The sequence below is a fragment of the Natrix helvetica genome, assembly GCF_964273705.1.
Source record: "Natrix helvetica genome assembly, chromosome: 2".
Lineage (NCBI taxonomy): Eukaryota > Metazoa > Chordata > Lepidosauria > Squamata > Natricidae > Natrix > Natrix helvetica.
Window position 1 is genome coordinate 18,420,102 of NC_138552.1, and position 27,306 is coordinate 18,447,407.

General features: G+C 40.2%; 1 protein-coding gene across 2 annotated transcripts; it reads right to left on the bottom strand.

Annotated features, from left to right (window-relative positions):
• On the bottom strand, positions 1-26,286 carry GOLPH3 (golgi phosphoprotein 3). 2 transcript variants are annotated; one of them, XM_081942280.1, is made up of 5 exons: positions 25,731-26,286; positions 14,607-14,700; positions 13,563-13,694; positions 9,380-9,494; positions 1-2,146 (listed from the first exon to the last, which is right to left on the bottom strand). In XM_081942280.1, the coding sequence occupies exons 1-5, from the start codon at positions 25,871-25,873 to the stop codon at positions 1,722-1,724; spliced, it is 909 nt and encodes a 302-aa protein (XP_081798406.1). In that variant the 5' UTR covers positions 25,874-26,286; the 3' UTR covers positions 1-1,721. The 2 variants fall into 2 exon arrangements, with proteins under 2 accessions (XP_081798406.1, XP_081798405.1); XM_081942279.1 differs by lacking the exon at positions 14,607-14,700 and having other exon boundaries at positions 25,731-26,285.
• Between the last annotated feature and the right edge of the window lie 1,020 nt (positions 26,287-27,306).

Consider the following 27,306-nt stretch of genomic DNA (forward strand, 5'->3'; position numbering starts at 1 on the left):
TCTGTTTCAGGCACTTTCAAGATCATAGGTTTATTTACCATAGGTAAAAAGCTAGTATACAGATTGGGAATTCCCTTTACTTTCAACTACAGTTATATGCGTCATTTAGTATTCTCTGTTTTCAGTGTTAAAAGAAAAACCTCTAGATACCAGCCCTACTATTAATGTGTTCTGTTATTTGAACCAAAAAGGGGAGGGGAAAGCCAGTTTTTAATTTGTTCAATGCATAATATTTACATTGTGAAGCAAGGACAAGCAACAGTAAAGAGGTAATAAACTTTAAAAAGCCAGTTTATATATTTTACAATAATGTGCTAATCAGCATAATTGTATATAAAAATTAAAACATAGTAGAGTGTCCTACTACAGAACTCTTAATTGGTTTAACTGTAGCATTCACTGCTAACAATTTACATGCAATACTTGCTAAGATTGACAGCTGATTTTCTTTTTTTTTGAAGTGTTAAGTAGATTAATGACATGAGACATAGTACAGGTATTAGGTTGTGAATAAACTAAAACGGAAAACTGCACAAATAATTTTACTGGTCACAAGCCTCTTCTGAAAATAAGATTTTAAAAAAATCATAATAACGTAGTTTTATCATACTACAAATACTATCAAGGCAATGCATAGGCAGATTGTGCCTGGATGGCACAAAGCCCAGGCAGGTTCAGAAAAGAATCACGCATGTTCACTCACTCAATTATAGGAGGCCCAGCTTCCCAAAACAAGAGGGGGGGGGGGGGGAAAGGAAGGCAGCAGCTGAAAAAAGCGAATAAATGGAATGCCAGGTGTACCATCCATCGACATTTGGGATTTTACTAAAATCGTTTAATGTGCTTGTGTGTTAATATACAATTCTTACTATGTACAGGCTACATTGGAATGTATCCCATCATAAAAGCTTTTTGTGAAACAATTGGGCCTTTCTGTAACTAATCTTGAGATTTCAAGAGTGTTATTTTTGCAAGGGGGACGGACGGACCCAAAGCATAAAGTTAATATCGTTTTTCATGGGACAGCAATATGCAAACTTTACTGAGCCCATCTTGGGCTATTCCAGGTTGACATCCAAACTTCAATAAAAAAAGAACATATATTTCACCAAGTATTGCTTTGATGCTTATCTCAGATTCATTCAGCTAAGCTGGTTCTGTATGAGTTTCCCGCACAAGTGGTTCATGGTTTAACGGTGCCTGCAAAAAACACTTTCTCCAGATTTCAATGCAGCTAAACTTTGGGATGTCAAAATCCTTCTATGATTTTAGTCCATAATGCTCTGCTGCGGAGGCACGTTACAGAGCTAAATCGGCTGGGAACTAGGTTCTTGCTTCTCTCCTGGGAAGTGGTTCCTCTTTGTACAACAGCATTCCGGAGGAAGAAAAGGAAGTTACACAATAGAAATCTAAAGTAACTTAAATTGGATATAAAACAGAATGACAATATGACAGCCCACCAGTTTAAGAACAGGAAGTCACTTTCTTGCACCAGCAGAATCCTGTAGTAGACACACACGGGGGAGGGGGGAGCAGCCGGGGGGGTGGGGTGCATGGGGACCCAGAACACATTACCTACCATTCTTATGAACAGGAGCCGATTTTCATCACAAAAGGGGAGGTACAGATGACAGAAAATATGAATCATCGAGGGAAGATTAACCGATTTATATGAAATGAGAGGGGGGGGGGGGAGAAGTGTTTGAGCAGTCTGATTGTACTTATTTTGTGAAGGCTGCTACAACAGCCCACAGAACCTCATTTGTGTTGGCCTTCGTACATTCGACTTCAGGGTCTAAATCCAGGAGCTGCCGCACCCTCTTTGTGGCAAGGTCATACTGCTCATCCAGAAGGGGGGCAAAAGCGTTCTCCAGGACGTCCGACGCGTGGGCTAAGTAAATGAGAGCCAGCAAGCGCTTGTCCATGCGGTGGGGGTCATTCACCCATCGGTCAAGCACAGCTTCTTGAACTTTCTTGATGAGGCGCTGCTTAATGTTGTTGTTGGTGAGGGGGTGAGTGGTCATGTCAAAGAGGAGAAAGTTCTGTTTCTCCGTAGTCAAAACCCCCTTTTCAACTAGGTTTTTGGCTAAGCGTTCGCGGACGTTTCTTAACTGGTAATGTAATTTTAATGGATTCCATGTCTCACCTGGAAAGGGAAAAAAAAAACAGAAGAAAAAGGCTCGTAAACATTTAGCAGATATTTTGGTAACATCACCCCAAAAATATAACAATGGGTTTCTCACCCCCCAATAAGATTTAATGATTTGCTTCATAATGATGTACTCAGCACCTCTGGATCACACAAACAACCTCTAGAATAGGGGAGTCAAACTTGTGTTGTAACAATGTAGTCACGTGACGTATCGGGACTTTCCCCCCTTTCACTAAACCGGGCAGAGGCGGGGCTAGCACATGACGCATCCGGCCCACAGGCCACGGGTTTAACACCCCTGCTCTAGAAGCAGAATCTCCCCCTCTGAACCTCTGTCCAAGTGAACCTCAAAAATATTCTAGTGGATGAGGTCACATGCATTTTGGGGGGGAGGGGGAATAAAATATGAAACTTTCTACAAGAAGATAAACCAAATTAATGAGCAAGCCTTGTCACAAATGTTGAATAGTTAACCCTTACCCTAAAGAAAGTACAGATAGTCCTCAACCTATGACCACAATTAAGCCCAACATTTTTGTTGCTAAGTGAAACCTTTGTTAAGTGAATATTGTCCCATTTCACAATCCTTCTTGCCACAGTTGTTGAGTGAATCACTGCAGGCGTTAAGTTAGTTAACACCGTTGTTAAGTGATTCTGGCTTCCCCGTTGACTTTGCCTGTCAGAAGTTTGCAAAAGGGGATCACATGACCCAGGAACACTGCAACCGTCATAAATCTGTGTCAGTTGCCAAGCATCTGAATTTTGATCATGTAACAATGGAGATGCTGCAACAATCGTTAAGCGTCAAAAAAGGTCATACGTCATTTTTTTCAGTACCATTGTAACTCTGAATGGTCACTAAATGAACTGTTGTAAGACAAGGACTGCCTGTAAAGGCAACTGACATTTAAAATTCAGTAAGAGAAAAAGAGATAGCGGTGCCCTTCTCTCTTCAAGTATTTTGCAGATAACTGCATTTACTGGATTCTTTTTTAAAAGGTTGGTTCTTGAATAACGTGACCATTAGTTAAAACTATACATTGATACCCTGTCTAGTTCATTACTGTTCTCAGGTATTGCCTGTATCTGCTTAAAAGTCTACCGTAGGCATAGTCTACTGCCTATCTTATTAATAAAATATTTACAGGACCATCAAAATATGCTGAAAATACATAGATTTCACTCTTAAACTCTTATCAAACAAGTATGAAGGGGGGGGGGGGATCCCTTCCTTTGTGTGGCCATTTAATTAATTATTTTTCTTTGTATATTGGTGACACCTTGTGACCAAACCCTCAAACTACAAGTAGTAGTTTGAACTGAAGAAGTTACCGTATTTTTCAGAGTATAAGACGCACCCTTTTCTCTCAAAAAGAGTGAAAATCTGGGTGCGTCTTATACAATGAATACAGCATTTTTGGCCTCCCGAAACCCCACCCCCTTTGCAAAAATGGCCGTGCATAGCCTTTAGGAGGCTCCCAGAGTGCTCCTGGGGGCTGGGAAGGGCTAAATCGAGTAAAAAACAGGCCATTTTTTGTTCATTTCTGCCCCCTCCCAGCCCCCAGGAGCACTCTACAAGCCTCCTAAAGGCTATGCATGCCCTTTTTTGGACAACAAACGGGCCTGTTTTCACAAAAAACAGCTTGTTTTTGCTCGTTTTTGCCCCCCTCCCCCCCGGCCACAGGAGCACTCTACAAGCCTCCTAAAAACTATGCATGCCCCTTTTGGGGGACATTTTTGGGAGGTCTGCAGAGTGCAAAAACTATTTTTTAAAAAATTTGCCTCATCAAAATCTTGGCACGTCTTATACTCTGAAAAATACAGCAAGTTACTTCCAAATTGACAATTATTTTACCATGTGTTCATATATGAGTTCTTTGCGGATGTATGAATATTTTGCAACTTTCCTTATGAATGAGTTCACAATGCAATCAAAGGAATCTGAAATCTCTGTTGTATCTTAGAGTGAGAAGGAGATTTTAATGCATTTTTTTTCCAAAACTTTGAGATGTGGTACTTGGGATTAGAAGCAGGGCCTCCTCCTCACATGACTGAACATACTGAATACCAATAATTTAAAATAAATTATTGCTCCCAAACTAAAAGATCCAAGAAGGAGGCTAGGCTAGAACTCATTCAAAGATGAATACACAAAGATGTAAAGCTTATCACCTAGGACAGTGGTGGGCAACCTTTTTTTTCAACTGAGCCAAATCTCGCCAAAACCACGATTGAAATTTATTTTGAGAGCCACATTTTTAAAACCGAAAATACATAGGATGGTACACTGTTTTTAGTTTCAATAAGTTTTTATTGAGAATATTCTGCATGCAAGTATCCACATAGGTTGGGAGGATACAAATAACACAACTAATAAAACAAAAACTTTAGAACGATATTATTTATCGATAACGTTAAATTCCGTAAAATTTGCCTTACAATGTAGAGAAAATTACATCCTGACAATGACTGACAAAGTCACAACCACTAATGTGAACATTGGCCTTGCATTTCCTTGGATAGTTTGAGTAAGTCAGGTTTGTATGTTGTTGTTTTTAATTTCATCTCTCTCTCCCACTTTCTTTCTTTCTTTTCTTTTTCTTTCTCTCTCTCTCTCTGGCTCTTTGTCTCTCTCTCCCTCCCTCCCCCATCTCTGTCACTCTGTGTGTGTGTCTGTCTGTCTGTCTCTCACTCACTCTGTGTGTGTGTGTCTGTCCCTGTCTCTCCCTCTGTCTCTCTCCCCTCCCTTCCTCTCTCTCTCTGTCACTCTGTGTATGTGGGTGTGTCTGTCTCTCACTCATTCACTTAATCACTCACTCTGTGTGTGTCTCTCTCTCTGTCTGTCTATCTTTCTCTCCCTCCCTCCCCCTCTCTGTCTCTCTCTGTCTGTGTGTGTGTGTGTGTGTGTGTGTGTGTCTGTCAGTCTCTCTCTGATTCCCTCCCTCACTCCCTCTCTCTGTCTGTCTCACACACACACACTGTTGTCACCTTGTTGAGTGTTCCAATCACATTTGAAACACTCAACAACTGGCCTGCATTTATGAATAAATGCAGGCCAGTTGTTGAGTGTTTCAAATGTGATTGGAACACTCAACAAGGTGACCACAATGTGGGTGTGAGACAGACAGACAGACAGACAGACAGAGGAACAGAGAGAGGGAGTGAGGGAGGGAATCAGAGAGAGACTGACAGAGTCTGACAGAATCAGAGAGGTACTTTTAACTACCTGGCAGCGGCGTTTTTCCTTGGGGGGGGGGGGGCTCCTCAGAACATCCCAAGACTTCGGAGGGAAGCTTACAGCCCAGAGCAGGAGCAAAGCCCCTTTCCCAACTGGCCCTTCCTCCCTCGGAACGCTTCGGAGGGAAGCTTCTGCAAAAGCCCGGGCGAGTGACAACAAGTTCCCGCCGTTACGAAGTCTCGGAGGCTGTAATTTTCTGAGCTGTGCGCGCGCGCCTGTTTTTCACGGCGTGGAGCAGCAGCGAGGCTCTGCGAGGTGAGCGATGATTGCGGAGGCCGTCAACGGTCCCCCCTCGCGTTCCTCGTCTTCCCGGATGGCATCCTGAGTCATTGCCGGCCACGCAGAATCTCGCCGCTGCTCCACGCCGTGGAAAACAGGCACGCGCGCACAGCTCAGAAAATTACAGCCTCGGAGACTTCGTAACGGCGGGAACTTGTTGTCACTTGCCCGGGCTTTTGCAGAAGCTTCCCTCCGAAGCCCGAGAGGAGGGAGAGGAGCGGGCGCCCGGCACACAGAAGAGCCGCATTAAAGGGTGTAAAGAGCCGCATGTGGCTCGCGAGCCGCGGCTTGCCGACCACTGACCTAGGAGGAAGTAGTATTGCATTCTATCCAAAGAATGTACTTTACATTTTTTGGCTGGGAGTTTATTACATACAAAGAAATACAAATACAGTTAAAGACATCTTGTTCAGTGCCATTCAAAGTTACAATGGCACTATATGAAAAGACTTACAATAGATCCTTGACATTGTGGCTGTTGCAGTGTCCTACGGTCACATGATCATCATTTGTGATCATAATTGTCAGCCTCTGACAAGCAAACTCAGTGGGGAAGCTAGCAGGAAGTTACAAGTGGCACTTAATGACATGATGCTGCACAGATTTCGCTTAACACTACAACCAGAAATGCTGCAATTGCTGATGTAAGTTGCACAGTCATCTAATGTCACACGTTGTTAAGCAAAGACTACCTGTAAGTTACAAATATATTTTTGGCATACTTGTGAAAATATTATACAACTTGCGAAACTTGGGAAGTGCAGTTTTTAAATAACATGCTTATGGGGAAAATATACCCATGTATAAAACAGTTTCCCACCAATCTATCTCCCCCTTCCATTTATGCTGCAAACCATGCTAATTTGGGGATTCTGGGAGTTGTAATTTCAACACAAACAGAAATAGGTAGGTTGGAAAGCCAGCAGAGTAGTCAAAACCATCTGTGTTAGAAACCATCACAAAACTATATATGACGCCAACAGTCAAAGCTAGAGCCTTACAATCTAAGGCAGGGGTGTCCAAACTTGGGAACTTTAAGACTTGTGGACTTCAACTCCCAGAATTCCCCAGCTGGCTGGGGAATTCTGGGAGTTGAAGTCCACAAGTCTTAAAGTTCACAAGTTTGGACACCCTTGATCTAAGGCAACTTCCTGCTTCTTTTCCAAATTGGTTTTTTTTGGGCCAACAACCACTCCACAAACAACAGTGATGTGTTATTTTTCTGCTTTCAGTTACTTAACCAAAATTACATCAATATGCATATAAATAGCATTTTAATATGCTTTCCCTCAAGCGTTTAATATACCTGATGAATATTAACCGAGTAATCAATATTAGCCAATATTTACAGCTTGGAGGACTTGAAAGAAAGGTACCTCAGTCAGAAGCAGTCTTCTAAGGCTTATTTTTGCTTTCTGAATCCCTATTCAAAACATATTTCTGGAAACTGTGAAAATATTGTTTATTATACTAGCAAGAAAAGCTCTGCATTTGTCTCATGTTCAACACTGGTTTTTTTCCTTCCTGTTAGCGCACAGCAAGGATAAAAGGAAATAATGAAGACACATGTCATTAAGACTTAAGTCTACTATTTACAAGGGATTAACTCCCTTGATTTCACTGGAACTATGAATAAACATTATGCTGCTTGTGAAAGATACTTAAGGTGGAGAAAGTTAATAAGCAGACTGAAAGAAAAACAAAATTGGAAGCCATGTTGCATTAAACTAAACTACATATTTGGAACTGGGATTATTATTTTTTTCAAAAATAGCAACATATTATTATTTGATAGAGGGCAAAAACATATTAGCCCCAAGCATAATAAGGTTTTCATTTTTAAGAGGCAAAGAAAACTACAATTTAAACATTATAATTCAATAATAGAAATCATTTCTTTTTATTAGAAATACACAATACCAGGAATCCTGTGTGAATGCAACAGCCTGAACAGGTATTAAATTAAAAGAGAGGGTTGTCTTTGGAAGTAATTTAGAAGAAAGAGAACTCTGGCCTGTATAATGACTGGTGCATCTCTAATTTGGATTTCTAACCTGGTATCTCTCACTTATTAGGAATTAATCGAGCATATACCAATATAACTGGAATATAGCATATACCGGGTTAAGTATGTTTGGTTTAAGGATGACCCATAGTTAAGCACGTGGCCTATCATAGCAAAATTCGAGTTAAATACACAATGGTTCAGGTTCATTACACAATTCTACTTATACAACATTATACAATAATATTATTTCAGCTTTCATACAAATTCGACTTAAAGGACAATCTTGGGAACTGAACTTGTTCTTAAACCGGGGACTACCTCTATACAGTTTTATTTCTACTTGTTCTTTTTCCTTAGTAATAAATTTATCTTTTTAAATATTTAATTTTTGTTATTATGTTTAATCTGAATCAGGTTAGACAAAGATAAAACTTTTTAAAAAATTTTTAATTAAAGGACAAAGATGGAAACAGGAAGCCCTGATTTCCATAACAAGATTATGGGAACTATTAAAAGTAGGAGCTGAAAATAGTTTGTAGATGGGATCTTTCTTCAAATTAACTATTAATTGTTTTTCTTCACCTTGCTTTTTGGAAAATTAGGATAATAATGAAAATTGTACGTGAGCTGTATGAACAATTCTATTAAATTCCATGATGACATTCTTCAATCTGAATTATAGGAATTCCTATAATTCCTTTCTGAATTCTATCTCTGTTCACAAAACTAAAAAATACCAGATTCAAAAATAATATCCCAATAGTTACTGTATTTTTCGGAGTATAAGACGCATCTTTTTCCCTCAAAAAAGAGGGTGAAAATCTGGGTGTGTCTAATACACTGAATACAGCATTTTTGCCCTCCCGAAACCCCGCCCCCTTCACCAAAATGGCTGTGCATAGCCTTTAGAAGGCTTCCAGAGTGCTCCTGGGGGCTGGGGAGAGCAGAAATGAGTGAAAAACGGGCCATTTGTTGCTCATTTTTGACCCCCAGGAGCACTCTATAAGCCTCCTAAAGGTTATGCATGTCCTTTCTTTGACAAAAATGGGGAAGGAATGGGGGGGGGGAGCAAAAACGAGCAAAAAATGGCCCATTTTTTGCTTGTTTTTGCCCCCCCCAGCCCCCAGAAGTACTCTACGAGCCTCCTAAAGGCTATGCATGCCTCTTTTTTTGACGAAAAATGGGCTATTTTGGGGAGGTCTGCAGAGTGCAAAAACTTTTTTTTTTAATTTGCCTCTTCAAAATCTTGGTGGGTGTTATTACAGTAGTTTCTAAGCATGAAAAAAATAGTACTATATCAAAGTATACAATCAAAATTGTGGAAAACAAGAAATGAAAGATAATAAGAGCATCTGCTGATTCAAATAGTTTGAAAGCCAAAAAGCGATTAACCAAGTCAGGTAAGCAAAGCTAATCCAAACTGCCATAATATTAGGAACACAGCACTACATTCACAATAAAACTCCCTATCCCACCAAAGCAATACATACTTTTTACTGGATTATCGTATTGTGAGGAATTTTAAATGATTACCCCCCAAATCTCAGAGGATTAACACTACTGATTTAACACATTATATGGCCCAAAGACAGAAGATCACAATTTGAAAAATTGTGCCTTAAACACTAGTATGTAATTAATGGCAGCTCAAAGAAATTTGAAAGCATTCAGAGAGGTTACTTTTTCACAAGATATTTCTTACCACTAAGCAGTTCTATCCAGTTTTGCACTGTTTCTGGAGGCTGAGTCTCTTTAATGTGCTTCAAAGCTTCGTCAAGTAGAACATCCCCTGTAGGAGCATCTGATTTGCAGATCACCTGATTGGAAATACGATAGATAAAATGAGCACCTCAAATTTTAATTTCTTAACATCAAGTACAGAGAACATGGCTAAACACCATATGGCTTTTTACAATTAAAGGGTTAAAGACTGTAGGCTGAGACAAGTGTCTTTTCACTATTCACAATCAAAACTCAGTATCTTCTGCAAGCTATGAAATTCATGACACAATTCTGTAGATCATATGAAGAATTTAAATGAAGAATAATTATTCCAGATTACTAGAGTGTGGTATTAACAATCACAGAGAAACAGAAATCCATGTCAATGCAGAGACACAGAAAAGAATGGCTAGGATAATTAAACAGTATGATTCTTTCAGATATATCCCTATGTTGATCAAACAAAAAAGGTGCCAGGAAGCAAAGCAATTAAAGCCACTGCTATCTAGTCAGCACAGATTTTAAAAAAACAGAGAACATTACTACTAAATGCAAAAAACAATTGTATGGATCTTAAAGGGAATGTGGAAGTAATTGGAAAGAGAATGAAAAGCAACTATGGATAATGGCTCTTGCTTAATCTGTTCAATGCCAAATCCACTCTCCTTTTGATATTAGACCAAGTGTCAACTCTTTGAGGTGGTCCATAAAAGAAGCACCAATCATGATTACCAACACTTCCAAAAAATTGGGGGAGTTGGGGCAGTCTCTTCTAAGATGCTGCCTCCCTCCTTCTGTAGAGTGCAATACCTTTTGCATAATGGTTGTCCTATCTATTCTACAGCTTTTCCTCCTGTCTTCTAAGGTTATTTTCATTCTTATAATTCTCATTCTCATACTATTACACCAAATATGGAGGATGTACAGTTCCAACAGGGTGAATAGGATCAAAGAGATCCCAATAGAGCTCATAAATATTCTTGCTGGGGCCAATCTGTCTTCCTAAATAAAGAAAATATCTTGTATCTCAGGGTTGCCAACTTCGCGGCCAACTGGTTGGATGTATCACGTGCTGGCCATGCCGATGCCCGGTTTAGCAAAGGGGGAAAAAAGTTGTGATACATCACGTGACGCTGCCAAGATGACATGAGTTTGACACCCCTGTTGTATCTGATCAATTGTTAACTTCACATTCTATAATCACACTTAAAAGTCCAGCTAAACTTCTAAAAAGCAGCAAGTGATATAGGCAGAGTATTTCTCAGGATGGCAGATACGGGGAAAGGAAGAACTTATCTTCCCCCTCAGTACAAGAAGATGTACTCTCACTAGGGGGGGGGGGGGGGGGTTGGATACAAAAAAAAAATGGACACAGAGAGATTTAAAAAGCAAACTGCAACATCAGCAGGAACTATTGAGGGATTATTAAACGGAGGGCATGAATGGAATGCATGATATATGAGAAAGTACCCACCAAACAAAACGTTTTGCTTCAAACTCAAAACCAAAGCAATAATACCTGAAGATTTTTGAGACTGCATTGCAGCTAAATAAAATTCAAAATATTTTAAGCATTCCAGCTATAGGAAAAAAACAGAGAATTCAAAACAAGCATTTTGTTCTTTATTCCAGAGCCACCAAGATAAGTGAGCTCACAATCTTGGGTTGTTATTTAGCAGGCACTTAAACAACTAGCTCCAAATTAAGTGAGGGGAGAATTTTAGACTGCGTTAAACATACATCAGGATTAGACACTGAAGTTTGATTAGAAAAAACAAAACTACTACATTTTTATATTAGTATTTTTTTTTAAAAAGCTTCAAAACAAAAGTTTAATTGCAATCCTCAAGGTGAAACACTTGAAAGGATCAAATTTTGTACTGAGGATGGAACAAAATAGAATTGCAGCAGCTGAGGGAGACCTGCTTCAAGGTTGTTGTATTTCACGCACTTTTAGAGACTTACAACTCTAATGAAAATGCATGGCATTTAGTTTAATTAAAAATACTGCTGACTATTGAGGTCCCTCAACAATTTATAATTAAAACAATTATTGTCCACTGCAGAGTCACTTTTCCTCCTGGGCTTACTAGAAGAGATTCAGGCCATACTAAATGAACCCAAAGATGAATAGAATATTTCTAAATGCTTACAAGGAAAGTGGAAAAATAGATGTGAGACTCAATATAAAGGAAGTAGGTTAAGGCCAGAAAGAAACATTACAAACATTACAAGGCAAGTCTACATGAACAGATGAATGATTACAGATGTAAATGATAACCAAGGAGGAGGCAGATCCACTGAGGATCCCAGAATGACAGGTTGTTTTGGAGAAGAGTGGAATAACGGTTTAAGATGGAACTTTGAACTATCAGACCAAAAGCAGTGAACACTGTAGTTACTTCAAACAGTACTGGGTGTTAAAAAGAAAGAAGGGATGAGAACAGTAGCTGAATTTAAACACTACAATAATTCTTATAAGCTCAACATCAAAGTTGGATGCCCATTTTAAAGGTAACATACAGATCAGGGGTGAAATTCAGCAGGTTCTGGAGAACTGGTAGCGGAAACTTTGAGTAGCTCCGAGAACTGGCAAATACCACCTCTGGCTGGCCTCAGAGTGGGGTGGGAATGGAGATTTTGCAGTATCCTTCCCGTGCCACGCCCACAGAACTGGTAATAAAAGTTTTTGAATTTCACCACTGATACAGATAATGGAAAAGTCCTGTAATATAGCTGTCCATTGTTTGATTATACTGTGTAAACACCTGCTTTATACTTTGTTACATGTAAACTTGATCCCTAAGGCAATGGTTAATTAAAATCATGATTGAAACAAATTGTTTTTAACGGTGAGCGACCGGCAGTTCAAAATTTCCTTAAATGTTGGCATCAGACACAAATATTCATTTGTTTTATTTAAAAGATTTATATAGCTGCCCATCTTATAACCAACATTTTGGCTACTGGAAAAATTAGAATAAATTATGAAATTATATCATGGATGCAATTAATACACCTAGAATAGTTCTTTAAAAGCTCCCCCAAAGTGAAAAAGTAAAAAAAATAAAGAAAATCTTAAGATTATATTCTTGCCCAACCTTTTTCAACTAAGGATTTATTTTTGAAAAAGAAGAGCCTAGTTTCTACCCCACTTCCATCAAATTGCCCATTCCTAGTTTAATACAATATTAAGAGCTGCTAGATTAGTAAGTACTTTGCAACGTTCTGGAATTGTTAATTTAAAAATAATCTCTAACTGCAATTAAAAGTTCATATAACAAACACTAGGTTGAAGCCCATAAATACTAAATGACTGTAAAGACCTAATCTTTTAGAAACCAAAGTATTGCTAAAGTACAACAGGCCCAACTAGCACAGGCAATAATTAGGCATCTACAGGGGTGTAATTTAAAAGTATTTGAAGGCCACGGGTTTCTACTCTGTTATCTCTGAACCAAGTTATTTGCCTGTATTGTCTAAACATCAAGTCTTCCTTGGATGTAGTATCAAAATAAAAAAAAAGAAAAGTACATCTAAGTTATGACTCTACAGCTGTTGAATTTCAAGGAACATTCCTGCATTTTTGGCAAATCTATCAATTTTCTGTGTTTTGCAAAGGAGAAAGGAAATTTTAAATTAATCACAACTAAGCACAGCTGTACATAAGCAATATGTCTGCTGTGCAAAGCTTAATTCTGAACAGTGGAACAGTGTGGAATTTTTTCAAACCTGCTTTTCACATAGCCGATTCAAATGTTATATTGACAGAACAGTTTGCCCATGGAACCAGATTTGTGGTAGAGAATGAAGTGGGTGTTTTTCACAAAATTTCTCCAGGAAGAAGGGGCGGGGGGACGGGATGGGGACTGTCTTTATATAATGCCAATAAAATCAAACCGAAAGAGCAACACTGAGTGATTCATTCCCTAACTAGACCTTGGATTTAACACATTTCATATGCTAAGTACTTTTATAAGCTTGCCCAAATTTTTGAGCTATGCAAATTAAAAGTACCGAACTTGTTGATTAGCCATTAGCCACTTCCTGCAGTGTCTTTAGAAACGCTGATATAAATATCTAGATTTATAAATATTACCATATGTAAAAATGTAAGGGAAAAAGATTTTGGATAAGTACGGAGGTTTACTTTCTGTGCTTACCTTTCTAGATAGCAAACTTTTACGTCTCATTCCAAATGCTTCAAGCTGAAGACGCCCCCTCAGTGCCAATTCAATTAACATGCAACCACGGAGCCCAGATGAAATGCAATCATTCCAAAATGATGTATAACCCTAAAGGGGGGAAAATGCATAACTGATTTTTTGGGTAAATGCATTACAAGAATAAGTACAAATATACAACCCCAAGATAAAAAAATTCTGTGGTTTTCTGATACAACAAAATAGTTGCAACAAAAATAAATTAAACACTAATGAAGAAGTATTTTTTTTCCATTTTTCTTTCCATTATGGGGGCAGGATTTGGAGAGCTGAGAATTTTACAGGAATGTTCTTAAGTTGGGACTGTGATACATACAAAGTCCACAATTACATGCATATTGAGGTTTCCCCGCATGTATGTGTACCCGTAAATTAACTAAACAGATTATTAAACAGTAAAAAGGATAATCACATCAACAAGTTCTAGATAACTTTCTTACTCCCTTATATAACAAATGTTTCCACTTTTTTCTCCTTTTTTCCTAGCTTGTTCTATATTATCTTTATATTGGAGAAATACTGCTGAAAAAGCTTTTTCTTTTCTCTAATTTGGAACTGAAAATGCAGTTTTGATATCTTCATTCATAATTATTCATTATATAACTATTAAGAAAGCTTTATAAATATTTATATTTGTGTAAAGCAGGGGTGTCCAAACTTGGGAACTTTAAGACTTGTGGGCTTCAACTCCCAGAATTCCCCAGCCAGCCATGCTGGCTGGGGAATTCTGGGAGTTGAAGTCCACAAGTCTTAAAGTTCCCAAGTTTGGACACCCCTGGTGTAAAGCATATGTCCAATCCAGTGTTTCCCAACCTTGGCAACTTGAAGATGTCTGGACTTAAACTCCCCAGCAAATGCTGGCTGGGGAATTCTGGGAGTTGAAGTCCAGATATCTTCAAGTTGCCAAGGTTGGGAAACACTGGTCTAATCATATTTAGCCTGTAACTGCCAAAAGAAGAGACAAGATAATTGTCATAGATTCACCTGCACCAATTTCTCTGCTTCTGAAAAGTTACTCCAACTTGTAGTGAATATAAAATATCGCAGGCTCTTCCACAAATGGAGGAAGCCCTTTCTTCTACATAAAGGCGAATCCAGACAAAAGGAATTAAAAAAAATAAAATTAGGACACCAATCTTTACTTACCAAATAAAATTATTGTTAGTTTTAATTAAGAACATTCAAAGCTATTTTGGTTCTGAGGCATTAAAAAGAAATGGAATGGAAAATATTCAATATAATATAGTCTTTCTTTGAGCACTATAAAATAACTCTGGAAAGCTCTGAACTTTAATGCTGGCTCGTATATTTTCAAAAGAATGCTTCAATAATAAACATATGTACAGCTCGTCTATTAACTGAATTATGTTGCATATCACATTTAGAAATCACCCCACAGAATGACGCTGGGTAGTGTACAAGTATGAGATAAAACATCCAAAGTTGTATGTACATTTTATATTAGTAGGCAATAAAAACAAGAAGAGAATAATGAAAATTAAACATTAAAAAGGCGGGGGAAGAGCCTTCAAGGCCTAACCAGCCTCATGACTGTATGCTCTTCTGTGGGCCCCATGCAAGTCAACAGAGAAAGGTATTCAGATACTTCCAAGGTCAAGGAAGTGGGGGCATGACTCACTTCTGGGAGTACGTTGCCCTGCTCCCTGCCCCGCCATGTCCACTTATGGCAAAACAGGTGTCTATTCAAACCCCCCAAACAGGTCCTCAGAAAGCATCCCTTTTGCACAGGTCCAGATACCAGGCTCAGTCCAGCAAGAGTCACTGGGTAACCGGGTCCAAGGAAAGCAGGCCAGGAATGAAATAGGCCAGGATGCACAGCATGAGAACACAAAGCACAGAACTGAGCAGGTTGCTCCAGCAACACTCAAGTCCTCAGGGCAAGGTTAAGTAGGCAATGCTGGTACAAGCTCTTCATGAGAGTTGAGGTAGCCTCCTTACGAGTAGTCTAGCTGACTAGCATTGTGACAGTCTCCTCTACATGTCCTTGGATCAGGAGGAGGTGGTCTGGACTCCACCTCCTCCTCATTGCTAACGGGGAGGGGAGGGGCAGCTGCTCCCGATCCTGGTCTGGAGACTCCTGGCCAACTTCCTGGAGCTGTGGCTCACCTCACTCAGCTGTTGCTCGTCCAATTGACCCAGGTGAGGCTGCTCCATCAGGCTGGCATTCTCTGAGCCCCGACCAATACTCAGCTCCAAACTTTCCTCTGCAGACTCAAACTCATCATCCTCCTCTGAACTCACATCTGGAGAGGGGGCCGAGGGGGCGGATCCACGATGGGGGGGGGGGGAAGAGCATGGGTGGATCCAAAATGTTGGAGCATGGGCAGAGAAGGCTCCTTTCTAGAACCCACCAGGCAAATTCTTTAAGGGGGGGCTGCAACATACCGTACCTTTCTTTCCTCACCGAATGGGACAGGCCAATGGGGCAAAGATGGTAGGGCTTTAAATGTCATAGCCAGCACCTTGAATTGGGGGCAGAAGCAAATGCAGCTCATGCAACAGAGGTGTTACATGCATTGTCCTTGGGGTGCACAAGATTGCTTGTGGGGCCGCATTCTGTACCAGCTGAAGCTTCTGGATACATTTCAAGGGTGGCTCCATGAAGAGTGCATTACAATAGTCTAGCTCAGGGGTGTCAAACTCGCTTCATCAAGGTGTCATCACGAGCCGTATCTCGACTTTTCCCCCTTCCGCTAAACTGGGGCGTGGTCAGAGCATGACGCATTAGGGCCGCGGGCTATGAGTTTGACACCCCTGATCAAGATGGAAGGTGACCAGAGAGTGAGTGAGCTAAGAGCTATCTGAAAAAGGGCATAGGTGCCAAGCAACATAAAGTTGAGCAAAGGCCCAATTACAATTTGAATAAAGTTATAAATCACCTAATTTGCTTACAAATCACAATACAATTGTAATACAATACAAAAAGGTATAAAAAGCCCTAAATGTCTAAAAAATATAAAGCCACAAGTCTGTAACTGTAGATGATTTGCTGTTAGATGTTTCATACTACATTTTAAAATCTAATATTTGAACATAAAGTAGGGAAAACCGAGAGGTAGGTAGGTAGGTATACACATACATGCGCACGCACGCACGCACGCACACACACACAAACTGAAGATAAATAATAAAGAGACCCAGGAATTCCACTTAATTTGTCTCTTCCTATGGTCAGTGATTTACAGTGCTCTCCTATAAACGTAATATGGAAATAAGTCCAATCAGGTAATTTACTGTCAGATAATTGGACAAGGAATTAACACAGCAAGGGATAAACTATTTCATAAAACAAATGTACCTATTAATTCATATCATTCATACAGGAATGAAAGAAACCTAAGTATTTAATTTTTGTTAAGCATGTTTACACTGCAGAACAGTAGCCATCTGGATTGATGGCAGGATTTTTTTTCTCAGAATCAGAAGAAATCAGAAGAAAAGAAAAGGACCTGACTCAATAATGCCACAAATATTTTTATAACTTTTAAGACTAATTTTAAGCAAACTTAGAATTCTACAACACACAGGAAATACATAACACATTGAATAATCAATTTTTTGGCCATACTTCTGAAAGCAAACACACTACAGGCAGTCCTCAGGTTACAACCACTTGTTCAGCAATCATTCAAAGTTACAACAGCACTGAACAAGTGGTACTTAGTCCTCAAATTTCTAGCTGTTGCATTACCCCATGGCCATGTGCTCATGATTTGGGTGCCTGGCAACTGGTCCCCATTTTTGACAGGTTTCAGTATCCCTCAGTCACCTGACCACCATTTGCAACTTTCCCCTGCCACTTTTCCACAACAACCAATAGGGAAGCCAGCAGGGAAGGTTGTAAGTTGCTTTCACCACCTTTTCTCCTGAGGAGACCTACTACAATATGTACTCTATAACAACTTCTAATCTGCGTTTGCTAGTGGTCATCTGCACTCCTTAGTGCCATGATGGTGAACCTATGGCACGTGTGCCACAGGTGGCACATGGAGCCCGCTCTGTGGGCACGCGAGCCATTGCCTAGCCCATCTCCACCAGGCGTGCCTGATTTTTGTATCTCTGTCATGCATGAGGGAAACGCGCGCACATGCATGGGGGGGGGAGGAGGTTGCACGCATATGCACAGGGGGTGTTTCCCCCCCCCACAGCCCATTTTTGGTCTCAGGAGGCTTCAGGGAGGCCTGCTAGGCCCAAAAAAGAGTGGGGGGGATTGCACACATGCAAGGTGGGTGGGCAGGGAAGCACAGGGGGGGTTGTACATACATGCACAGGAGGGAGGGGTGCATTGCATTATGGGTGTGGGCACATACGTTGTCACACACGCGAGATTTTGGCATGCAAGGACAAAAAGGTTAGCCATCACTGCTTTAGTGTGTGCCTGCCTTCAGTGCCCCCTCACCAGTTCATGCTGCCTAGCATTCACCTGAGGCCCTACCCAGTCCACCTGTACCTCCTAGCACCTGCTCACAGCATCCCTTGAGCTCCATAGTGTCTGCCTGAAAGACCCTCCTGCAGCTCCCACATTTACCTCTTCACTACATGCCTGGGACTCCCACCTCTTCCCATTTAGCAACCTGCACAGTTCGAGGATTACCATGGCAGCCAGGAGTGCAAGGATTGCTCTTGATAAGGACATAGACTTTACGACCATCAAACTTTACAATCATTTATGACATCACTTAACTTCAGAAATTCCATCCCCAAATGCTGTTGTAACCGGAATGCTACCTGTACTTATGAATATGTTACAAAGTTTCATCTTGACAGTAACATCCAACAATATTAAACTATCTTAAATATAACAGTGATCGTTTATATTTAGAACTCAAAATGGCTTTAACGCGCAAAAAACCTGAATTTGTTTCTATTAGAAACAAGTAGAACATTACTACTGAAATAATATTAATAAACTGAATTGTATATCTGAAGATACCTAAGATATCTAAAGGCAAGTTTTAATCTGAAACGAACCAAGAAAAATGCTTTTACTTTAAGTAGATATAATCATAACCTATTGGGGAGGGGTGGAAAAACTCCTTTACGTAAATCATTCACCTCTAAAATAAACTATATTTACTCTTTCATTTTTCTACACAAATGTTACAATATAAAACAGGAGTGTCAAACTTAGATCTGGCCTGTGGGACAACCCTGGAAAGAGCGAAGGACTGTCCACCGGTGCCTCATCAAAGGTTTCTTAAAAGTTCAACTATGTATTCTTTATGGGTTCATCCTAGTCAACATACTCATTGACTCCCTCAAAAGAGTTTAAAATTAATGAAACAAGGCTTACTTTTTCAAAAATGTTGATTCTCTTTCAGTAAGATTTTTCCCTTTATATGTTTTGACTATTTTCTCTTTAACAATACTTTCTACCATACTATCTAAAATGATGCTAAGCTAACTGAACTATAATTCCCCATTGCCTTCCTTGATTTTTAAACCAAAGTGATATCAGCTACTTTTCACTTCTCAAAAACAAATTCAGATCTTAAAAGACAAGTCGCATATTTCCAATTTAACATTTTAATACTTTTAAGAATTCTTGGATATATATTTTATAGGCCTAGAGATTGACTTATTTTTCATTTTATAACTTAATTTTTTTTAACCATTTATCTTAGTTGACTTGACTCTCTTGCTTGAAACCCAACTGTCCTACACTATCACTGAGCCTTTAGCCAATATGCTGGCAAACAGATCTTACATCCCTACAGCTGTTTGCTAATTTTTGTTTCATACTTAGATTTTCCCCCAAGCAAAACTTAATGCTACTTTTCCATTGTTCATATCCTGGAAATGTATTAGGTTCTATAAATGAGGAAGATAGCAGAATGTCTGAAACTCTAGGGTTGAACATTTCAAACTTCTCCCAGAAGCCCCTCTGGGTTCTGAACCAGTGGTGGGATTCATTTTTTTTTTGCTACCAGTTCTGTGGGTGTGGCTTGGTAGGTGTGGCAGCAGAAGGATACTGCAAAATCCCCATTTCCTCCTTACTCCTGGGGGAAGGATACCGTAAAATCTCCATTTCCACCCCACCCCACTAACCTGCGTTCCGCTTCCGTTCTCCTGTGCAGGGCAACAGAAGAAGATCCAGTTGATCAGCTAGGACTCTGATCAGCTGGGACTCGGGAGGCAGCATATAGATGGGGGTGGGGCCAGCCAAAGGTGGTGTTTGCCAGTTCTCTGCTCAAAATTTCCGCTACCAGTTCATTAGAACTGGTCAGAACTGGCTGAATACCACTTCTGTTCTGAACCCCACTTAGGTGATAAGAAATGTGTATACTGAGCTATTGCATCTTCACACTGATAATTTATGTGATAGTCAGGAAGCATATCATATAATACTGGGCTAGAATAAATAATTAGAACAAAAATTAGATCAGCAAGTACAAAATTCGCTGTGCTGCTTAATGTTAACAAACTAAGGTAATATTAGCAGGAAGTATCCACATAATACAAATAGGCAGAGAAGAAATTGAATTTATTCTAGGCTTTTATCTTCTTAAGCTACAGATTCACAAGGGATCTTCAATTTGGGAGAGTTTTCTATGTGAGAGAAAGGCTATGACCGATCTAGACAAAATATTTAGTGCAGAGAAATAACATTAACAGAGACATGAGTACTGATAGCTTTTTAGTAATGATGGAGAAAATTGAGAATATTTCATACTTCAAGAAAAACAAATAATTCAATTTTATATGAAATATAATAAAAGCCTGGTCCACAATTTGTTGTGATTGACAGAATCAAAACTCTACATATAATCAATAAAGGATTAGCATTTTGTGCTGTCCTTTTTTGTAACTGGAATATACATCTATCTTTTCCAACTGTTTTCCATACATGCTCGAAAACATCAAGTACCACTTCAGCTGCATCATACTGTAGGGTTTTAAACAAATATCCTGGTATTTCATCAATTCAATCAATGTTTTGATGCTAGTAATATTTTCTAATTACAATCAATGTCTGGTTTTAGTCCGTGTATAAAACTTCACATTTATTAATTTTCCCATATATTAATATCTATTCTTTTATACCATTTACAGTAATTTTTGCTTTATTTCATTTCTGTAGTTTTTTAAAACTTCTTGTACTTCCTTTTCAATTGCTATTTTATTACTGTACACTGCATACTTAAATGTAACTTCTTCTCTTGTGTTGATTTTCTTTCAAACTCAGTTTACACAAATTTTATTCTGTCTCTTTTGCAACAGTTTTCAAAACTCCACCAGACAGCAATTTCTACTCATCCCCCATATTTTTGTTTGCTTCATTTTTAATTATGCTTTAAATTGCAGTTTAGAGTTGTTCAAGTACTTATGTGTCATGTCTAATCTATTAAATCTATTCTTTTCCTTCAATTGATAATTTGCTGAAGTTGTATCTTCTTAGCCTTTATTTTTTTTAGCTGTAATTTTGTAAGAGGGATTTCATAATCTGAGCCATAGTCTTTCTGCTGACTAAATAGAGCCTCTTTATCTTTGCTTGCAGTTAATAATCAATCTGATTTCAGTATTGTCCATCTGTGTAGAGTCACAGCAGTGTTTCTGAAAAAGGCATTTGCTGCAACACTGATTTTTTTTTGCAAGTTCTATTTTTTTTAATTAAAAGTTTTAATAAATTTTACAAATATTGCCCCTTCCCTTTCCCACCCTCTGACCCTCCCTCCCCCCAACCTCCCAGAGCAAAATGCAGGGTATAAACATTTAACAATCATATGCTAACATAAGCTAACTGAATTCGACATCCTACCTCCTCTTGTGCCTTAATTTCCCACTTGTAATGCTAACTTTAGGTAAGTTGTAACATCCCTTATTCCTTCACTCATAAGCTAATTGAAATTTTTTAGTCCGATATTTATTTTGAATACAGTCAATCCATCTTTTCCATTCGAACTTGTATTTCTCATCTGAGTGGTCCTTCCAGTATGCTGTAATTTTGGCCATCTCTGCTAGATTTATTACTTTTAGCGTCCATTCTTGAATAGTAGGCAATTCTTCCCTCTTCCAGTACTGCGCCACCAATAATCTTACAAGTTCTATTGGTTTCGTACAGAGGCTAAATGTTCCTCTTAGCCCAGATGCTATTCTACTTCCACGGTAGCATTTCCATCTTACATAACATCTTTTTTGACTGTTGTGCTAGCAAAATGTTTCAAGTCATCAGAGCTATTCGGTTTCTACTTTTCTAGCATCAGTGATTTAAGTATCAGTGTAATGCTGATTGGCTTGCCTTCGATGCAAATTAAGATTATTCTGTTATTTTCTGGGTTATATGCAAGCACTGACTTTACAATATTTTGTTACTTCACACACCTATGGTAGGTGTGTGACCATATAGACAATGGTTTTAGAGGTGTATGGCTGACGAAGTCTATAAATGAAATGATAGTTATTTTTCATTACAGTACTCCTTAACTTATGATCAGCTGTTCAGTAAATGTTCACATTTACAATGGACTCCTCAGGGTTACTCAAAGACCTGGATTCTAAGTTCCACAGTTCCCCTTGTCCCAGGGCATATGATTGCATTTTGGGTGCTCAGCAACTGACCCATAGTTAGATCTGTTTGCAAGTGTCCTGCAGTCACATGACTGGCATTTACTTCCACGTACATTGTGGACAATGGAACTGCAGACATGTTAATGTTAATTGCAGCATTTACTTAACAACTCCTACAAAGTTATAAAAGTGGATATAGTCACATGATGACTTGTTAACAACTGGAACAAAATACAACTATAATTTTGGGATCAACTACAGTCGTAAGTCAACGACTACTTGCATTACTATTAGCCACTTGAGGATTATTCTAAATTATGGAAGTTATAATTTCTATAGCGACTTCAAACATAATGGAATTTATATCCCAAGAGAGCTTAGTGAGACTAACTGTATTTAAAAATGTATCTATTGAAAATTTTCATTTACAAATGCTTTTAAAATTCTGAACTCCAGAATATTTAACTGTGCTTTATAAATACTATTTACTGTGAGAAAAGAGAAGGAGCCTTTACATTTACATATTAAATGTAATTCAATATTAAATTGCAAAGCAATTAATTTTAAGGCAAAAGTGTAATAACAACTTTATATATATGATGCAGAATCTTAATCACTACCTTGCCTGCACAAAAGTTGACAAAAAAACAAAAATTGTTCTCCATTCCATAAGATGTATATCTAAAATCTTGCATGACTACATCCATACTATATACTATATCAGAGGTTTTAATCAAACAACATCACATTCTGATTCCATATTCAAAATTACTGCTAAACTCATCATAGGTACGGAAGGTTCACACCATAGAATCCTTCTATCACACCTGGATGAAAACTCTGCAGCTAAGACTGCCTTTGTGAATCTTTGTTATTAATGGTACTGCAGCTAGTCCTGCAAATCAACAGATCAGAAATAAAATTAAATACTCGTATGAGAACTATAAAAAGAGTACAGCTTTATCATACATTGATTTGTTATAAATTCAGATGAGTATCAATGGTTTATAGCAGGGGTGTCCAAACTTGGGAACTTTAAGACTTGTGGACTTCAACTCCCAGGGAGTTGAAGTCCACAAGTCTTAAAAGTTCCCAAGTTTGGACACCCCTGGTTTATAGTTGCCTATCTTTTGAGAATATCTGTAGGCAGCAACAATTATTGAGTCAGTCATCTTTTAAGCAAGTCAGTAACAGCTCTTTGAAGGTAATGCTTTATGTATTTACTTCAATTTGTACCTTATCTGACAAACATGGCTGCCTCTTTCCAGCAGGACTATCATTTGGTAGCTACAGAACATTAATCCATTGTTAAAGTTGTAACTCGGAGGAGACAATTAAGTTTTCCAGCTTAGATTTGGAAATCTTTACCATCTTCAAATCAAGGTGACATGGCAAGACATACTGTTTGCCTTTATTGAAGTGGAAATGAATTTCCTAACAACAAATGATATCACAGCATAAGACTGCAGCCTACACCCTACCTCATCACAAGAAGTTGATTCTTATCCATGAAGCTTGTACCATTAAAAAAGTATTATAAAGATACCAACAAGACATTATTATTAAATTAGATTTAATGCAACAGGTTCCAGATTTGCTTTTTCAAATATAACTTTAATAAATTGTAAATATACTTAATAAACCTTTCCTTCCTAGGAAAAGCATATGAGGTTTGTGGCATTTTCTACATATCTAAATAGCAATGTAATTAATTGGTTAATGGTTAAGTTTGTTCATATAATTTCCAACTGTTCTGTTCTTTTTCTTAGGCACACTAATTACATTAGTGTAACAAAGTGCCAACTTCTATCTCACAATTCTAAGGGATCTATACAATTAAAAAAGACTGAGTAAGAAAGGAACATACAAATAGTGAATTTATTGTCTCAAGTGTTATGGCTTGTACTAGCATGTCAGAGCAAAAACTGTATGTTAATTTTGAATAGTGGAAGACAACTAAAATAAGAAACATAAAATAATCCTATCTCTCTCGCTGTCTCTCTTCCCCTCTCCCTCACACACACACAAGCAAACACTTTTCTGAGGAAATTTGAGGCTAAATTACTTTCTAATTAGAGTCCTTGTTGAATTTTTCTATTACAGTATATTCAAAAGCTTAGAGTTGGGAACCCCTTCCCCAATGTAATGGTAAACACATTTATTCCCATTGTAAACTCTCTTTAAATACATTTCTAAATTGCTGGCTTTCTCCATTCCAGGCAATTATAGTTGCTTGAAAAAGCTTGAACAAGAATGTGCATTTTCCTGCTAGCTGATCTTCAAATGGTATCAACTGCTCCATTTTTTTTATCATACTATTTCCTTAATTTCCATCCATCCATCCATCCATCCATCCATCCATGTTTTCGGTCACCCCATGGCTGCTATGTTGCAATATTTTGGGGGAGGTCTTATTTTAGGGGGAAGGCTTACTTTAGCACATGTGCTCAAAAGCCCGATTGGGCTTATTATCCAGGAAGGTCTTATTTTCAGGGAAACAGTCTGTCTGTCTGTGTGTGTATCCATCCATCCATCCATCCATCCATCCATCTATCCATCTACACACATACCCATATACCGGTACATATAGACACACATTCATTATATTGCAATTATTCTTCAATTCTTTAAGCCATCTCTTGAAGGATTTTGCTCTAACAAGCAATGAAGGGGGCACTCAAGTTAGCTGGGCTCCTACAACTTAGTGGCTAAAATGTGGTCAGTTTGTGGCACAGCCTGACCTTCACCAATCTATGGCCCAATGAAGTGCAAAAGAGGAAACAACTTGTTGGGTCAGTTCAATGAACTGTGTTGTGCAAACTGAAACGAGCCCACGGACGTCTAAATCCTGAGCCTTTACCCTGAAAAAAAAAGAAGTAGCACCCTTTTTTTTAATTTAAAAGAGAGACGCTTTTGTGAGCGGACTTCCTTAGAGGCTGTGTAGACTATAGAGCAGTGGTTTCCAACCTGGGGCTCATGCCCCACAGGGGGGCAATGTGATTTTTAATGGGGGCAATCTGAACCTTGTTTAAACCAAGTTAATGGCCTTTTTAGGCTTCCTCCATGTGAGTAGAGTTCACTTTTTGAATAAGGTAAAAATTATATGTGGGGGGGGGAATCAGGATTTTAAAGATGCTTAGGTGGGGCACAGCCAAAAAAGGTTGGGGACCACTGCTGTAGAGCATCAGAGGAAGCAGTTGCAGCGCCCCAAAAGTAAAAAAAACTGCTACCAGATTCCAGATGACTTGCTAGGGTAGACTAAACCAGTAATCCTCCTATAATGGTTTCTCTTCACTACCCCAATAACTCTGGGTGAGGATTCCTTTTCCTCCTGCAATATCAATCTCTTGCCTCTTCAATGGCTCTCTCAAGACCCCCCCCTCCCACCCTCCATTTAAGGCTCCAGGAGACTCCAAAACCCATTCTTCCCAACTATCCCGGCTGCGGAAGCTACGCTTTAGTCCAAACGCATCGGGACGGCGCTGTACCGGGAATGTCCCCCCCCCCCCCCCACGGCCTCTTCAACCTCCCCTCCCCAACTGCCCCTTGTTCCCTCACAATCCGCTCGCCGTCCCTCACCTCCCGGTCCTTGAGGCCCAGCAGCAACACCTCCTCCATGAGCGTGAGCCGCGTTTCCTTGGAGTCCCCCTTCTCCTCTTCCCCCTGCTCGTCTCGCCGGCCTTCCTCCTCCGGCCCGCCGCCGCCGCCGCCTCCCCCGCCATTGCCGCCACCGGCCCCCCGGTCTTTGTCGGCCGCGCTGCGCGAAGCCTCCGTGCGGCGTTGCACGAGGCCCGAGCTGCGCTGGGTCAGCGAAGTCATCGCGCAGCGGCGGCGGCGGCGGCGGCAAGAGAACGGAGCCTGAGGGCCCCGCTCGGCGGGAGGAAAGCGGCAGGAGCCCCGGGAGGCCGCGGCCTCCTCCCTCCGTTCCCGCAGGCAGGGCGCAGGCCCGCCGTCGCCGGCAGGCCAGAGACGGGATGGGCGGGCCGGTTCCGCCTGTTGCGGCAACTCAAAGCGGCGGCGGCGGCGGGGGCGACTTCGGCGGTGTCTCCTCCAATATGGCGGCGCGGACTCCCTCGGCTGACGCCAGCAGCGACGGCGGCGGAGGCGGAGGATGTGGCAGAAGAGGCGGAGGGAGAAGGGAAGGGAGGCAGGCCGGCTTTTCAAAGCCCGCCCGCCCGCCGGCCCTGCATGGCCGACGTGGCCGGGTCGCTCCGCCCTTCCCCGGCGGGAGCGGGGCTGCTGAGGTGATGTGGAAAGCGTGGGGCTCCCGGGGGTCTTGTTGATCGGGGTTCCCGTGTTCTTCAGGGAGACAACACCCTGCGAAGCGCAGGAAAAGCAGCCCGGGCCGAAGGGGCAAAAGAAGCCGAGCAAAGGAAAAGGATGCCCGTGGAGTCAGTGAGTCTGGGTGGGAGAAATGCAAAATACTGGCCGGCGATCATTCTTGGGGTTCCTGTTTAATACCACTACTCCTCGTTTAGTGACCGTTCCACGTTACAACGGCACTGAAAACAGTGACTTTGGACCATGCTTCACACTTTTGACCGTTGCAGCATCCCCATGGCCGCGTGGTTTACATTTGGATGCTTGACAACGTATTTTGCAGTGTCCTGAAGCCCTACGATCCCCTTGTGCAACCTTCTGACAAGCGAAGTCGATGGGGAAAACCAGATTCACTTAACAACCACGTTACTAATTGAACAACTGAAGTGCTTCACTCAACAACTGTGGCAAGAAAAGTGGCAGAATTTGCTTAACAAATTTCTCACTTAGCGCCATACATTTTTTGGCTCAATTGTGGTCATAAGCTGAGGACTACCTGTAGTCTTGTTTAGGTATCGGCAAAAGGTAAAGAGGTCTTTGTCATCCAGTTGAGATCCTCCTGACTTCCTCTTATTTTTACTCACCTGAAACTAACTTCAAAGAAAAGATCCTGAGGTGGTCCCTGGTTTGGCTTCTTTCGTGTTCTGCCTTGTGCAGATTTTGCAATATTACGGAGCATCACATGAAACCACATTACAAGACAGAATTGGCAGTACAGTTGGGTCTAGTGGTTAAGGCACCACGGTAGAAATCAGAAAACTCTGAATTCTAGTCGTGCCTTAGTCATGAAAGCTGGCTGCGTGACCTTGGGCCAGTCACTTACTCTAAGGCCAAC

Bases quoted from the DNA above. Each gene is read 5' to 3' on its own strand.
- GOLPH3 (XM_081942279.1), bottom strand. From the start codon at position 25,970: ATGACTTCGCTGACCCAGCGCAGCTCGGGCCTCGTGCAACGCCGCACG. The intron at 9,495-13,562 runs GTAAGCACAGAA...ATTTCCAATCAG, and splicing joins AAAGTTTGCTATCTAGAAAG to GTGATCTGCAAATCAGATGC. The intron at 2,147-9,379 runs GTAAGAAATATC...TTCCCTTTCCAG, and splicing joins CTGGATAGAACTGCTTAGTG to GTGAGACATGGAATCCATTA.